The 16,381-nt window shown below is 32.3% G+C and overlaps 1 protein-coding gene across 1 annotated transcript; it reads right to left on the reverse strand.

Moving 5' to 3' along the window:
• Positions 1-1,176: 1,176 nt before the first annotated feature.
• LOC124353050 lies at positions 1,177-2,005 on the reverse strand. Its single transcript, XM_046802854.1, has 2 exons — positions 1,669-2,005; positions 1,177-1,387 (listed from the first exon to the last, which is right to left on the reverse strand). Exons 1-2 carry the CDS (start codon positions 1,998-2,000, stop codon positions 1,240-1,242), a joined length of 480 nt encoding a protein of 159 aa, XP_046658810.1. The 5' UTR covers positions 2,001-2,005; the 3' UTR covers positions 1,177-1,239.
• Positions 2,006-16,381: the final 14,376 nt, after the last annotated feature.

Below are 16,381 nucleotides of genomic sequence, written 5' to 3' on the forward strand. Positions count from 1 at the left end.
TGTGGGAGTATGAATACAAATATCTAGTGATTACGGATTCATTTAATCAGCGGCTAGGATGACAGTTTTGAAATAATAGCATAGTTTTGATGCAAAATAAGTTTTATAATTATAGTTGTAATTATTGTTAATATTTTTGTATAAAATTAATCGTACATTTACAAGATCTATCCTAGTGAAATATTCAACTAGCCATTTTTATATTACTTTTCTAAACAATATCTTAAACAATATGAAAAAATAAGATTCAAGACTATGCTAGTAATGTGCAGTTGTTTCCCCATGCAGCGTAATTTTTACAATAATGACACATTATTTAGTTTAATTATGGATATTTCAAACGTTTCTCTTAGGCAGTGTAAGAATCATCTTTTAAAATCATAGTTTATGTTATCGTCACGGTCATTTTATGAAGTTAATGACTATGTTTACAGGACATTTATCAATGAGGAAACAATGTCTGCCCCGAAATAGCTCGCCTTATGGAAGACTAAATTCGCGGTAAAGGCTTAAGGGAAGATCCGGCTTATGGCGAGAAACCAATTAGTTTACCAATAATGGGGTACCAAATTGTTTTGATAAAGAAAATATAGACCCGAGGTCTAATTTTGCTGCTGTTTTATGTTAACTTACATGTAATTATTTTTTTTAAACATACTCTATCTAACTGGAAGATGCTGTAGATGGAGGTTATATTGGTCACTGTTAAATTACATGAAAAACATAAAACCAATATTTAATACTTTTTTATTGTTTTTGTGAGGCCTTTCGATATCAAGGATATTTTCTTCAGACACATCACAAAAAATATTAAATATTCCTTGATGTCGAAAGTCCTCACAAAACAATAAAAAGTATTAAATATTGGTTTTATGTTTTTCATGTAATTTAAAACACCTTCAGCCCGACGGGATAAATGAATCAATATTTTCCCCACTCAAAACCCCGACGTGCGCCACCGGTGGCACATGCCGATCCCCCCAAAACCCCCGACGTGCGCCACCCGTGGCACACTCTTATACGGCATTTTAGTTTGGTTTTAAACCAAGCCGTAGTTTTACAACTTGTTTTAGATGACTTTGTCGATACATATGGAACCTTTTACAATGTGCTCCACCGGTGGCGCACGTCGGGTTTTGATAAAGACCTTTTTTAGTGGAAAAAAATACAAAGCAATAAATTTGAAACTCAAGATATTTTAATTAAACATTAGCTTTCCTATTACAAATGGTGTTCAGTTTAGTGCTTGGAGTTAAAACACTCTAAGCACATTGTAGGAGTCTCATCGCACCCTTTGCAGTAAGTTGAAACACGTTTTGCGTACGTCCTTGCTGCTTTGGCCCCCCTTTCTTCCTTCATTTTGCTGTAGCAGCTGACACACCGTTTTCTGTAAGGAATAAATCTAATTGGATGTTTGTACTTTCATAAAACGTATTTAATTATATTTTTATCAAATATATGGGAAACCATGTTGAAAGAAACTTTACAAATTCATAGCAAAAATGCAGATCACTAATTTATTGAACTAAATTGATGAACATGCAGGTAAATTGACGAAAACTAAGATCCATTAGTTTGGATCTAAACTAGTATGTAGTGTTATTGTTGTTATAAGACGTAGTGTAGATATATTGTAATTTTATATAAAATTAAAATGAAATATTTTACCTGGTTTCTCTTGCAGTCCCTTCACGCTTTGAGAGCACATGTTTTAGTTTCTTGGTACCTTGCCTGCCATCTTGGGGTGTTTGAACAAGGGCTCCAACATTTTCTCCTTCAAGGAGATTTCGAAGTATTTTTTCTCTGAAAGTGAGCATACAACAATTTTTTTGGTTTAATGAGTACTTGTTATGTAGTACTAGTGCATTCACTACACAAGTACCTAGGAGAAGATCCAGTGCAACTTTTTTGTACCAAATGAGAGTCTTTCTGATAGGAGTGTAATAAGAGGACATCTGATCTGAAAAGTCCACTCCTTTTTTTGCTGCATTGTACGCCATGACACATGATGGTTTTCATGACAACCTCGCCTTTCTTTGTTGTTTTTTTGCTTGCCACAAGAGTAGAAACGTCTTCAGGGCGAGTGGTTATCATCAGTACAGGCCTTTTGTCATGCCATTTAAGTACTTTTACTCCTGTACTGCTTTCTTGACAAATTACTTCACCTTTGGCTAATTTTTTGCTAGTGACTTCTTTTGGATTGCCTTTTCGGTCACTTCGAAGGGTGCCACAAACATAAGTTTTCTTCTCAAGCAGAGTGTTGGCCAACCTTGTGGAGTTGTAAAAGTTATCTGCAAACAGTGTTCTACCCTCATTTAGAAATGATTCCATCAAATGCATGACAATTTTATCTGCATGTGCCTCTCTTGCAGTTACGTCTGACTTACCAGCGTAAATTTTTGCTTTTAAAGTATAAACATCAGTGGTACAAATCTTGTAAATTTTGACTCCATATTTATGAGCCTTTTTTGGCAAATATTGTTTAAAAAATCAAACGCCCTCTCCATGGAACCATAGACTCGTCAATAACTAGTGACTCTTCAGGTGTTACCAGACTTTCAAATTTTGCATTTAAAATGATTGAGCAGTTTCTTTATTTTCCACAAACCGAGGCTCTTCAGTTGCTGGTTCCTCATTATTTTTGGAAATGTAGGCATTTTAGGAGACAGTCAAATCTGTCTCTGCTCATAGTTTTCTTGATGACACTATTTTGGTACATGGGATTGTTTGACCAGTACATTTGTCTTTGAGGCAATGGGCATATGCCCATGATCATCAGTACACCAAAAAATTTGTGTATCTCTTCAGTTGTACAATCAACCCATCTAGCCATTGCTGAACGCTTTTTTACAGGCTTTGAAGCAAGGTACTGATGTGCATACCTGTTAGTTTCCAAAACAATCAAATTCAATAATGTATCATCTAGGAACTGTTTATAAATTTCAAATGGATCATTTAAATTAAATTGGCCAACAGTTTTTAAGCCTGCATTTCCTGTGAAAGGATATGATCTGCATGTCAATTTTGGTTCTGTCCACTCTAACTTATTTTCTACATATTCACAATGAACCTTACAAACTACATCTTGTACAGGGTCACTTACATTTTCAATATTATTGCCTTCTTCGTCTCCACTCTCCTCTCTAACCCTTTGGTATTCCTCATCTACTTCCATCAATTCCAATTCATCTAAATCACTAACAACGCCATCTTCTTCATTCAACTCCTCTGCACTTGTTACATCACTTTCCTCATCTGATGGCATATATTCACTGCCACTAACTGAAAAATCGGTCAAAGAACGATCACTAAAGTCATCATCAAGGGCGTCATCGATGTCTGATTCATCCATTTTCTAAAATAAAAATGAACTCACTGAACTTACAGCAACACAGAACAATCTCTACGACAAGAAGACAGGTAATGGCGGCTTATAAAGAAGGTCTGATTCGTATTGTTGCTAATAGAGCGCTATAAGTAGCTCCGGCAAGTGTATAATGTTATATAATTCATACGTATTATATAACATTATAGAATAATAATATGCGAATAAAACCGTTCCTCATGAACAATACTAACGTCGGGGTTTAGAGTAGTCTATGTTATTAAAACATCGAGAATTATTGATGTTGGAATTTTTTGAGCGTGCGCCACCGGTGGCGCATTTCGGGGTGAACGTGTTAACTGGAAGGTGTAATAGTCTAAAAGATTATTTACGTATTTAGATGAATAAGAGCAAATTACTATGAAACAAAGATTTATTGAAACAATTATTCTTTCTCAAGAGTCTTTTATAAAATATATGTACACTGAATTAAACCCTTGACATATTTAAGTTAAAACTTTAGAAATAATCAAAGTAAATTTTTATTGTAAAATAAAACCTAATAAGTACTGAAATGTGTTGAACTACTTTTAAAAATATAGTGGCACGATTATGTTTACTATTCTCGTGTTTAAAAAATTTAATATTAATAATCTTCATTAATAACTAACAAATGTTTGTATACTGTTATATGCGCCTATTAAGAAAACTCTCTCTATATACATTAATATATAATTACACATTTCCTGTTATAAAGCTCGTTATGACGTCATCCTTGTTATACTAAACAACAAACTCATTTCCTTTAAAACACGAAGGCAGGAAACTACAATGGCCCTGAGCTTTAGAGGGACAACACAATCGACCAGAGAGGTTTACAGTAAAATTGATGAGTTCCAGTTACATAACGTCGGTTCTTTTCCTCTGAATTTGAAATATTTATGAGTTGTTAATTAATATATTTAATACAATAGAGGTCTATATATTATTTTAGTGAACACAAGAGGTTAGATTTAATTAAATTTAAAAAAAATCAACTGTTTTCTTTTAAAATCTCTCTTGCAAAGATGTTATACAACTATTCTGAATGCATTGAAGGCTCATAAGCAAAGTTCTAAAGGTGAAATTACATTACATAGTCCATATGTAATATTATGCGTCCATTGATTTATTGGTTAGGCAATAAAATAATCAGAGACAACTATCATTCTTTATCAGGAATAATGACGATGAACTGCTGATATTATTATTTCTTGTTTAATTTATACTACTTGACGTTTTCGTAGATACAGTTTTGTGATAGGTAATTTGCTTGCGTACTCTTCTGGGACACACATTTGTAAATTCAGTAAGAAGCTCCTCCTCGTATGCCTTATACTCAAGAGACGGAGTCAAAAATTAAACCAGTAAAACCGTTTGATGTCCTGTCTGTGAGTAACTTACAAGGGATAACAAAGTTTTTCTCAGTCCGGATCCTTCCTTTGGGACTTTTCGGATTACAAGGCAGGGTTCTGTAGGTTTTATACTTCTGCAATTGTATAGAGATAACAATTTTTAGAGCAGTATAAAATTTACTATAATATTATTCTGTATTGTTCTGAATACGGTGTTTACTAGGTATTATTACAATAATAAATTCGTATCAGTAAATAGAAAGTAAAAAAATAATGTTTTTTACTCATGCAAAAGAAATATTTACTTAAGTAATGTTATTATACACAAATTATGTAATATACTGATAGTAAGAGAAAATTATAAAAGAACGAACCTACCTTTTCCTTAGTAAAAATCATTTTACCAAAGTAATTTTGAAATTTAAAGATTTTGACAGTAGTAAGACCAGTCTGTTTACTTGAATAAAGGATTTAGATTTTAGTGTAGCAGATTTGTAGATAAATTTTAGTATAGTATATATTTTTAAAGTATGGAAATTCCTTGGATTTGCGTTTGACAATAATTAAGCTGAGATTCAATATACACATCTTACGTTTAGATGAAGAAGTTTACAAATTATAATTGGTGATAATTTCCAATTTGCCCTTAAAAGGCTTCCCTTCGGCAGCAATGAAGTCCCTGGGATGGTAGAATTTCACTCTAGTAATAAGTATTATGTTGAAACTTCTTTAGTGTATAATACATTTTTATTTCTGGTTGGTCATTAATGGATAATATATAAATATCTTGAAGTTCCTTACAATTAATTATAATTTCTAATAAATATTTATGGCTTCTTATAAACTAATGTTTTTCATTGAATTAAAAGAAAGGCTTTGTTCCATAGTGTCTAGTAGTGTATATCAAAAATAATGATTTATCTTTTTATATATCTTGTTTTGCATACTCTATTCCAACTAATATGTTGCTATGTTTTCGATAGTTATCATACTTAAAATTATGGGATTTTTCAGGTTCAGCGTACTTGGTTCTAAGACACTGCCTAATTAAAGGCTAATTTGTTACTTGAAAGATTAAGAAAAATGTTGGTTATACCATGCCTTTCCTGTGGCACCTTTTATGGGGATGACTGCAATAGTATGTCTACAATTGTAATCATAAAGAATATCTAATAGGGCATTTGAGTTTTTCTTATGAATAGGAGGATAAAATTAAAATTTCAATGAATAAAAAATACTTATTTTATTGATTAAAATTATATATTAAAATTCAAAATTAGACAACCACCGTAATTAAAATAACATATTCATGTATATAAATGAAGCTTTATGCAAAATTTCTATTCTACAAGTACGTTCGTTCTTGAGGTACTATGCGGACAAATAATAGAGAGACACACAGATATGAAGTTATTTTGCTAATGCTAAGCCAATACGTAACACGCTAATTAGTTATAGTATATGTGTTAATTACGGATAGTCTGTAAATAATTCATTTTAAAAAGTTATTTCAACAAAAATAAAAATTGTTTCGTCTTAAGTAAAGTTCTTTTTATGTTGAAAATGCAATTTATATTTCCATCTAACAAAAACTAAGTGAAGGAGATAGAGAGCTGGAAAACGCGGGTCTTGTGGAGATTAGGTTTTAAATTGTATCAGCGAGCGGGAAATGACACGGGTATGGAAGTACCTGTGAAAATGTTTACCAACTCGTTTATTATAACCACCGAGTATCTATGGGTCTACTTCTGTAAAAATAAATCTAATATAGATTTTATAATTTTAAATTTATAGTAAATATTAGTACGTGACTTTGTCTTTAATATCTCTATTATAGTACCAACCAACGATTTGATATTTATTATTAAATGAAATATACAATTAAACGTTTTTTTATTAAAACTTTTAATTTTTATATTTAATTGGATATTTTTACTCTAAGCTCAATATTGATCGCAGAAAATATTCAAAAATATGAAAAGATATTACTATAAAACTTATTCAATACTTTCAAGACTATCAACTAAAAAACATTTAAAACAATGGTTAAACTACTTAAACGTATGTTTCAACTGTAAAAGAACTATGTTTTCACACGAAATTTGATTAAATTATCAGCCTCTTTCATTCTATATGTTATATAAATATCTTGGTGTTTGTATTCGATTTTCTATTTTCAAATTTAACCGTATTGTAATAGGTATTCTTCTGTTCGGGGCGGAAACCAACATAAGTGATCATTTAACTTATTCTTGAGTCATAACTAATGTAATTATACCGAATTCGGTGTATGTATCTTGATTGTAAAATAGATGTTATTTTTAAATTGTTGTAAAAGTAATAAATTGAATTGTTAATGTGTTTATGGTATGGGAATTTCATTAGAGTTATAAGTTATAATTGAACTTTCTCATGTCTATGCGCTAAGCAACCAGCACGAGTTTCAGTTTTAATACTATAACACTTATAAACGTACTAAAAGATATATTTCAGAGTGATTTAGTAACTCAATCATTTAATCTAATACAATTTTAGTTTCTGTTTGCCGGTAACAGCGATAAATTTTGTTAGAAGTGTTCTATACAATTGAAACTTTTATATTGTAAATTACACTTGATTATTACTGGAAAGGAGACAATAAAAGATAAAGAATGTTTTACAATAAACTTTGTGGAATAAAGATTTTTCATTAAGATTGTGAAGATTTTCATTGAAACAGGTTAAGAAATTGGAAGCAAACATCTATAGATTCGGTTATTTTTCATTCGTGATTTACAGATTTGTTTATTGAACAGTATTTTACATAGAATTTCTGTTGCACCCAAAATTGGTCTAGAAACCTCATATATATATATATATATATATATATATATATATATATATATATATATATATATATAAAACTTTGATACATTGTATAATCTAATTTAACTGTCTCCGTGAATGTATTCATATTTTAATAATCCAATGGAAGTAGTATCAAAGGTCCTGATATATGGAAACGGAAGACTTTCGAAAATACAATCAAAGTAATTGAATTATATGTGTCACTATGTTACATTATAAAGTGTCGTATAGTTGTTAAATTTGATTTTAATTTAGGTTTTCTTTTATTTTCCCGTTACAAATACTCTAGGCTCCTCTTTATCTTTAATTTTGACCTTTTAACCTCTACTTAGTACTTAGTAGTAACCTTAACTACTACTAAGTAGAGATACCTCTATATCTACTTCTATATATATATATATATATATATATATATATATATATATATGTATGCATGATATTTATAGTTTTATAACTATAATTAATTAAATCAACAAATATTTCTAATGCTTCTATTACTGTTTGGAAACATTGTATGATAATTCTATTAAATTTAAACCTTTCTATTAAAGATTTTAGGTGACACAGAGGTATTTCATTTAGCTGTATTGACAATGTTTGTACGATAAGACGTTGAAAATTACTTTAGCAAAGTTTTGGGCATTATCAAATGAAGTTCCAACTGATAAGTACTCACCTGGGATGTTTAGGAGATACTCTTCATTACCACTGTTTATGACTTTTCCACGTGCAATGAAATATTGGATGCAATGTAAGAAACGGTAGATTATTTCTTTAATGGCTCTCCACTGCGATCCATTCTGGTATCCATTTTTGTTACAATATGTGTTTACTATATTACAGATCTTATTTGATTTAGCTTTACTAGGAGGAACATTTGTTTGCGTTATACGATGTGAAAGACAAAATTGAATGAAATTAATTTAATAATACCTACACTGATTGTCTTTTTTAGGACCATGCTGGAAGATAATTTTATCTTTAGACGGTAATATAATTTACACTTTAAAAATATAATAAATTACCATAATATAAATAACACATTTTAATTTTAGTACTTTAAAACAATCATTAATTTCGTCAAATATTTAATTTCTTAATACAGCTGATTTTTATAAATAAATATATGTTTCAGAACCTGTTTGCTTGACCAGAATACTTGGAATAGTAAGATTACGCTGAGAATGTTCAAGCACACTCTCGAGTCTGATACCGCATTCCGAAACACGTATTCTGTAACGTTGCGGAATGCTTTGATGAAGAAGCGATGAGTTGCGTTTCCCAGAGGCTCGTGTCTTTTTGGTGACAGTTCCACTTTTCATTCGATTCACCCTGAGATGATCTTGACATGGAAGGGCTCTCTACCAACATCTGCTCTCACCCTCGTTCAGTGACAACTAAATATTGTTTACTAAATAAGAATTTTTCCGGGACAGTCATAAGAACGGTACGTTTCATAAATGGCTATCATATTTGATGAAAGATACATTCACACATTGAGGGTTAATTTTTGAAATGTTGGCTATGGAGTTTTATTGTTTGTTTCGCAAGATGATTTCCAGCCCTAATATAAACGAAAACTGCTCTTAATGGTGTGTTAATGTTATATGTCGGCAACCCTTTGGATGTCCAGAAGCGGCGCATAACTAAACCGCAAATGTCTAGATTTTAGGTTGCAAGAGTGGATCAATAGGTCTAGTATACTGCAAAGGATAAGTGGGTAGAGCTCCCTTAGTATTAAAAGCTGTTGGTAGCCTAGATCAGAGGGAGTGCTGTTTACTGGCCACTTTGACTGGGCAGGCTGGAATATAGCTAGCCTCTCCTTTGTGGAGAGATCAGCAAGTTTCACAAAATTCCTTTACATAATTTTTGTTTATCAGTTTAACTGCAAAAATTATTTCATAATATTTTTTTATGGTGGATAGACAGTAAAATAACTTCTTAAACTGCTTTAAAAAATTGTTTATTAGCAATTCAACAGATTCAAATTAAATCGGATTTAAAAGAAGAATCCTTGTATTTTGATATGTATTTTATTGAATTACAATTTTGTACATAACCACATGTGTTTTAAATATTTTCGCAAGAAAAGGTTTTCTACTTTTAGATAAAATAAATTAAATTTAAATTTAACTTATTGTTTAAATAATAATAATATAATTTTCTTATAACAGTCAAATAATACATTTTTTAATTTAAATCAATATAAAATGTAATTTTGATTATTATAAACGAGGCTAAATAAAACTGAACTAAAATCTTCATGTAATTGTTTTCGTGCCAAGCTTGTCACAACCTGTTACTGCTGGTACAGACAGAAAGTTCAAACTATTTTTAACTATTTAACTTTTTTCTACCCAAAACTATTTACTAAACCTTTATATCCTAATGTGTAAGAGATATTCTGACTAGTGTATACTAAATGGTTATTACAAGTATCTGTAAATAATATTTAAATTAAAGACTTTACTCTGAACAAAACTTGCAACGACTTGTATATTCTTAAAGTCTTGAGCCAAATATTAAGTGAATTCAAATAGTATTTTTTTAATTTTGTGTCAAAATAATACAGTAATCTAAGTAAAAGAAAGCTAACGTTTTAAAAAAAAATTCCTCATTTGAAAACCGTAATTCGACTATAAAAGAGTTACGCAAAATCCCACATATTTTTGCAGAGAACATAAATTAAATTGAAAACCACCAAGAATTGAACCGCAGAATGGTACTCAAAAAGAGGCCGAAATGCACGTGTGTGAGGGTTTTGTACCTACCCTTTCCTGTACCCAACTAACTAACACTGACGTTTTTGATTGGTTCTCCGACTATCCAGTCACAAGGCCAGAGAGACTCATTGTTAATATCTATTGTAATCCCTTTATTAAAGTAGACTACCAGAAAAACCTTGCTGTCTTACCATTCCTGTTTCCTCCGACCCTTTGTTGAAAAATTACATTATTGAAATTATATTTTTACATCACTAAATATATTTTTAATTACTTTTGCATTTAATTTCTCCCATCAATGTAAGTATATTTTGAATTTTATATGTAACAAGTGATAAATCCTTCTTGCAAGGTGACATGGCTGAGATATAGTGTTGCCGCTATCCTTCGTTATGAATCTCGAAAGGGGCTGATCCTTATCGCTGACCCTACCCATTCTGAATATACTGTCTCTCAAAAATATAACTCAAAAGGTCCTTTTAGGACTAAGCAATGAGATGTTTCTCACTACCTGGGAAAACAACTAGATATAATACAAGTTATTGAAAATATATACAGGGTAATTATTTGAATTTCTTAAAGTTCTTTGTTAAAAACATATTGTTCTCGTCTATGATAAATTGAAAATTTTGTCAAAAATATAATGACGGTCATTTAAATTGGCGAGATTTGTTCTGGAAAGTTTCCTTTACTGAGAGTTTGGTTTCAATGACAGTCTCTGTAATATAAAGTTATGTTCTGTGATAATTCATTATGCCACCTTTTCAATGTGCTAAACTATTACTAACTAAACCACGTTTGTTAGTTGTTTGATAATCAGGCCAGGTGCCACTCTTTAGCGTGTAAACATGGGAGTTATTTGACATCGGCGAGGTTTGTTCTGGAAAGTTTCCTTTACAGAGAGTTTGATTTCAATGGCGGTCTCTGTAAAATAAAGTTATGTTCTGTGATAATTCAATATGCCACCTTTCAATGTGCTAAACTATAACTAACTAAACCACGTTTGTTGGTTGTTTGATAATCAGGCCAGGTGCCACTCTTTAGCGTGTAAACATGGGAGTTATTTGACATCGGCGAGGTTTGCTCTAGAACGTTTGGTTTAACAAAGTTTTATTTTAATGACCGTGTCACCTACAAAAGTTTACATTCTGAGATAATAACACCTTTCCATGCACTAGAATATTACTATCTGTCACAAGTTTGTTAATTGTTTGATAATCAGTCAGCTGGCCTCTACCATGAAAACATGTGAGTTGTTTGATATCGGTAAGGTTTTCTCTGTAGTTTTCCCTTTCCCTGAGAACTCATAGTTATCTTCAGTTCTAGGATGCACTGGTAATTATTCTAACATTAGGTACATATATGAACTAAAAATCGTTTGTCTAAAAATTTGTTGTGATTTGTTTGATAAAGTCATGGATTCATATATTTCCTGAGTCTAAACACTTAATTAACTTTCAGTTTGTAAAGGGATTAAAAAAATCAGAGCATACTCGATCATTTGATTTTTGGATTATAAACCAGTGTTTATGTACTCAGTCCATTTAATTATGGAATCTATCAGCTTGTGAGAAAGTCAACCGGATCTTCATAGCTTTTTTATTCACTGGAATATCACACAGGCAAAGGTTATTGATGTAATTGTATTGCTTGATTTCGAATTAATTCTTATATAAAATTGTTCGATTTTTATTTATACCGCAATGTAACCCATAAAAACTACAAATGAAGTTGCAATATTATGGAAGTAGAAGAAATTTCTTCTTACTTGAGTACTAGCAGAATAGGTTATTGTTTACCGGGAGCCTATACCAGTTTACGTAATGCAATATTTTGGTTCTGGTCATAGACAGTATTGTATTGTGCTTTAAATATCTGATCATCTTTGCCTATATTGTTCTAAGTAAACATAAAAAAGTAAACAGACGATAATACGAGCATACATAAAATTTAGTTTCTGTCTTGGATCAGCGTGAAACACACAAAGAGTAATTACATTAGCCATTCACACAGCGCGTCTGATCAACTCTGCCTATAACGCTGGTAGTGAACATCACTAGGCATTTTGTCTCCTCTTCTGAAAACAAACGTACTAAATCAACGCTGTAAAACCAGTCTCATTAACCGATGTCATCATAGTATGGATGAATAAAATTGTAATAAATTTATAAAATTAAGTAAACAATTAGTGTAATAATTTCTAATGTTCATTCTTTCACAACGTAAAATCCTTAAGAGTAGAGAGAACTTTGGTCTTGTTAATAATAAAGCATTTTCCGCCACTTTTCCCATCTCCTAACATCTTTTTATTACCCTGTGTTTCTTGTTGGTCGGCGATCTTTAAAGATGAAAGTTAAAGAAATTTTCCTAACTTATTACCTAATCTTGTAGGATTTAGACAAAAATTTTTTGTATCAGAATGCAAATAATTTTAAAATAGCTTATTAAACATTTACAAAGATACATAACAGTAGCATACATCGAGATTTATTAATTCAATTTTTATCTTCAACCACAGAGCTCCGCCAAAATGGCATTTTAAGTGGTCGAAATTCCCTTTATATATATATATATATATATATATATAATTCCTTTATATATATATATATATATATATATATATATATATATTGGTACTAACCCATAATATTAATTCACTCTATAATATAATATTATAAAAATATTGTATTATGACTAAACTATCATACACTAAAATAATGTAATTCCGATTATAAATGTATATATATTTATAGTCTTTATCCATAGGGTAAGCTTAAAAGTAAAAACACTTTATATTTTTAATGTTTTTTTTTTATATCTAATATAATTGGAAGTTACAGTTATAAAAATTCGCGATTCCCCTTATCAACTAAAGTTCAACAATGAGCTTTGCAATAACATGTACCCTCAGTATGGCTACTTCCATTTCTAAATTATATAAAGCCACAAAACATATTACATCATATTTGCGTTAGTTGAGAAACTAAGGGCTCCTGTAAGTGGGATAAATAGTTAAATTAATACTGAAGCCGTTTTAGATATTGAATCAAAAATCTTGAATGTTCCTGTATTGTAGAGAAATTCAAGTTTTATCACTTGTACTTTTGGAAACTGTTTCAATTTCTGACGTCACGGCCTCAAAACTTTGCTCTTTAAAGTTAAATATAAAGTGTTATAACGTATAATCGAGTTAGGGATAGTTTGTAAAAAATATGTAACCATAGGACACAGGATGGAACAGTCGAGAGGGATAAAATCCAGGGTTCGAAAGGGAGAGGTAGTTTCCAAGTTCAGCTCAGAACCGAATTAATGTAAAACCAAAAGCCGAAGCAAATACAGCACCGATGATCAATGGATCAACAGACTTTCATCATCGCAGACTCGGAAACGAAAGGAAATAAAGGGAAGGCGTCAGCATTTGCTTTAGGATGACTGTTCTACCTAAACGTTCCCTAATACGACAGTTTGCTAGTTCAACTGAAGCTGGAAAATTAGGAACGCTGGTGCCAACGTACGTCAAGCAAACCCAGCGGCCTCGAAAAGAAACGATAAGCTAAATAAAAATTAAATACGAACACTAGTTTGCTCGAAATCACGCCTAGCTGGACTCGAGCTCGAAAGTAAGGAACGCTGGTGCGAAGGTACGTCAAGCAACCCAGCGGCCTGGAAACGAAACGATAAACTAAATTAAATCACGCCTAGCCCGAAATTTAGGAACGCTGGTGCCAACGTACGTCAACCAACCCAGCGGCCTCGAAACGAAACGATAAATTAAACATAAGCTAAACTAAATTACATTCACGCCTAGTCCAAAATTCAGGAACGCTGGTGACAATGTATGTCAAGCAACCCAGCGGCCTCGAAACGAAACGATAAACTAAGTAATAAAAGCTTAACTAAATTACGTCTAGCCCGATGCTAAGGAACGCTGGTGCCAACGTACGTTAAGCAACCCAGCGGCCTCGAAACGAAACGATAAACTAAATAAAAGCTTAACTAAATTACGTCTAGCCCTATGCTTAGGAACGCTGGTGCCAACGTACGTTAAGCAACCCAGCGGCCTCGAAACGAAACGATAAACTAAATAAAAGCTTAACTAAATTACGTCTAGCCCGATGCTTAGGAACGCTGGTGCCAACGTACGTTAAGCAACCCAGCGGCCTCGAAACGAAACGATAAACTAAATAAAAGCTTAACTAAATTACGTCTAGCCCGATGCTTAGGAACGCTGGTGCCAACGTACGTTAAGCAACCCAGCGGCCTCGAAACGAAACGATAAACTAAATAAAAGCTTAACTAAATTACGTCTAGCCCGATGCTTAGGAACGCTGGTGCCAACGTACGTTAAGCAACCCAGCGGCCTCGAAACGAAACGATAAACTAAATAAAAGCTTAACTAAATTACGTCTAGCCCGATGCTTAGGAACGCTGGTGCCAACGTACGTTAAGCAACCCAGCGGCCTCGAAACGAAACGATAAACTAAATAAAAGCTTAACTAAATTACGTCTAGCCCGATGCTTAGGAACGCTGGTGCCAACGTACGTTAAGCAACCCAGCGGCCTCGAAACGAAACGATAAACTAAATAGAAGCTTAACTAAATTACGTCTAGCCCGATGCTTAGGAACGCTGGTGCCAACGTACGTTAAGCAACCCAGCGGCCTCGAAACGAAACGATAAACTGAGTAAAACTAAATTAAATCACGCCTAGCCCGAAACTCAGGAACGCTGGTGCCAACGTACGTCAAGCAACTCAGCAGCCTCGAAACGAAACTATAAACTAATTAACAGCTAAATTCAAACTCTTCGTTACTAGTAATAGAATCTAATCCTATTCGTACTGATCTATTTTCTTGCTATACTTTATCTCTAAAATAATATTCTATTAGCAGCTGAAGTACGTAATATCATGTATTTATCGTATCGTTAGTGACTGGGCAAGTGCAGGTAAAAACGTGTTTTGGCAGGTAAATAAGTACCTACAACGGCTAGGACTTATTTGCACCTTATCGTGTCGTATGTTGGGCGGTGACTCCGACTCGACGACTCCGACTCGACGACGACTCCGACTGAGAGACTAAGACCGAGAGAGCGAGTCAGCCAGGCACAACGTACTTACATACTGTAGCACCTGAGCCGTCCGCTGTAAGGCGCTTCAGCCCTTGAAGCGAACTCCGGCAGATTTATCCTGAAACTCCGTGTCTTACCCGGTCGAGCAGGACCCCGCCAGCTGACGTCTTCTGCATTGATCTTGCGCTACTGGAGTATAATTGTAGGTGGAAGAAATAAAGATCTTAATATATCATTAAAATTAAAAAAATACTTTCCTTTCGAAATAAAAAATGCCTTATTTAAGCCGGTGTAAAAAAATGACATTTTACAGTGTATCAGGAGAATGCATAACTTTTACTGATTACAACTTTTTTCAGAAATGTTTTGAGGAATGATCCATCGGTATATTTGTTTTAAGTAGAAAACTGCATGTGAAGCTGTGGATAACTTTTAGTAGGTTATACTTATACAATCTCATTATAACAATGCAAGCTTTTATATCTCGAAAAAGACTAAATTTACAACATTTTTATCGTACAGGACTGAATGGATAGACTCATTTGCAAAAAAATATACAAAAACAGTTTCATCTGTCTCTTATACAGAAACATTAAGACATTTTGTTTCACCCTTCTGTAAGAACTATATTCAGAGGTATAAAAATGCGTGGGCTTTATGGATTGTGTGTATGCATAGTCACTATTTTACAAATATATTCAATTTGAGATTATAATTTAAACTTTGGAATGATTTTTCCGTTTAAATTTTTGTAGCAGTTTATCAACACTACTACAGGCTACAGGGTTAAAAACTAAGAAGTGCAATTAATCTGATTATAGACGTATGCATAATACATTTCTAAGTTAGGATATTAGAATATTTAATGTAGAATATCCTAAATATGAATGTAGAATATTTAAATAAAATGCTTAATAGTACTTTGTTGATTTTTTAAAGTTTTAAAATCCGACAATTAACTTAATCCGTAATTTAAAATGTTATCACAGTTAGTATTGGCAGGTATTATTTGCAGTAACCAAT

Source organism: Homalodisca vitripennis, chromosome 1, assembly GCF_021130785.1.
Source record: "Homalodisca vitripennis isolate AUS2020 chromosome 1, UT_GWSS_2.1, whole genome shotgun sequence".
Taxonomy (NCBI): domain Eukaryota; kingdom Metazoa; phylum Arthropoda; class Insecta; order Hemiptera; family Cicadellidae; genus Homalodisca; species Homalodisca vitripennis.

Coding starts and splice junctions, on each gene's coding strand:
- LOC124353050 (XM_046802854.1), bottom strand. CDS start 2,000: ATGGCGTACAATGCAGCAAAAAAAGGAGTGGACTTTTCAGATCAGATG. Junction 1,388..1,668: donor GGGACTGCAAGAGAAACCAG/GTAAAATATTTC, acceptor TATTCCTTACAG/AAAACGGTGTGTCAGCTGCT.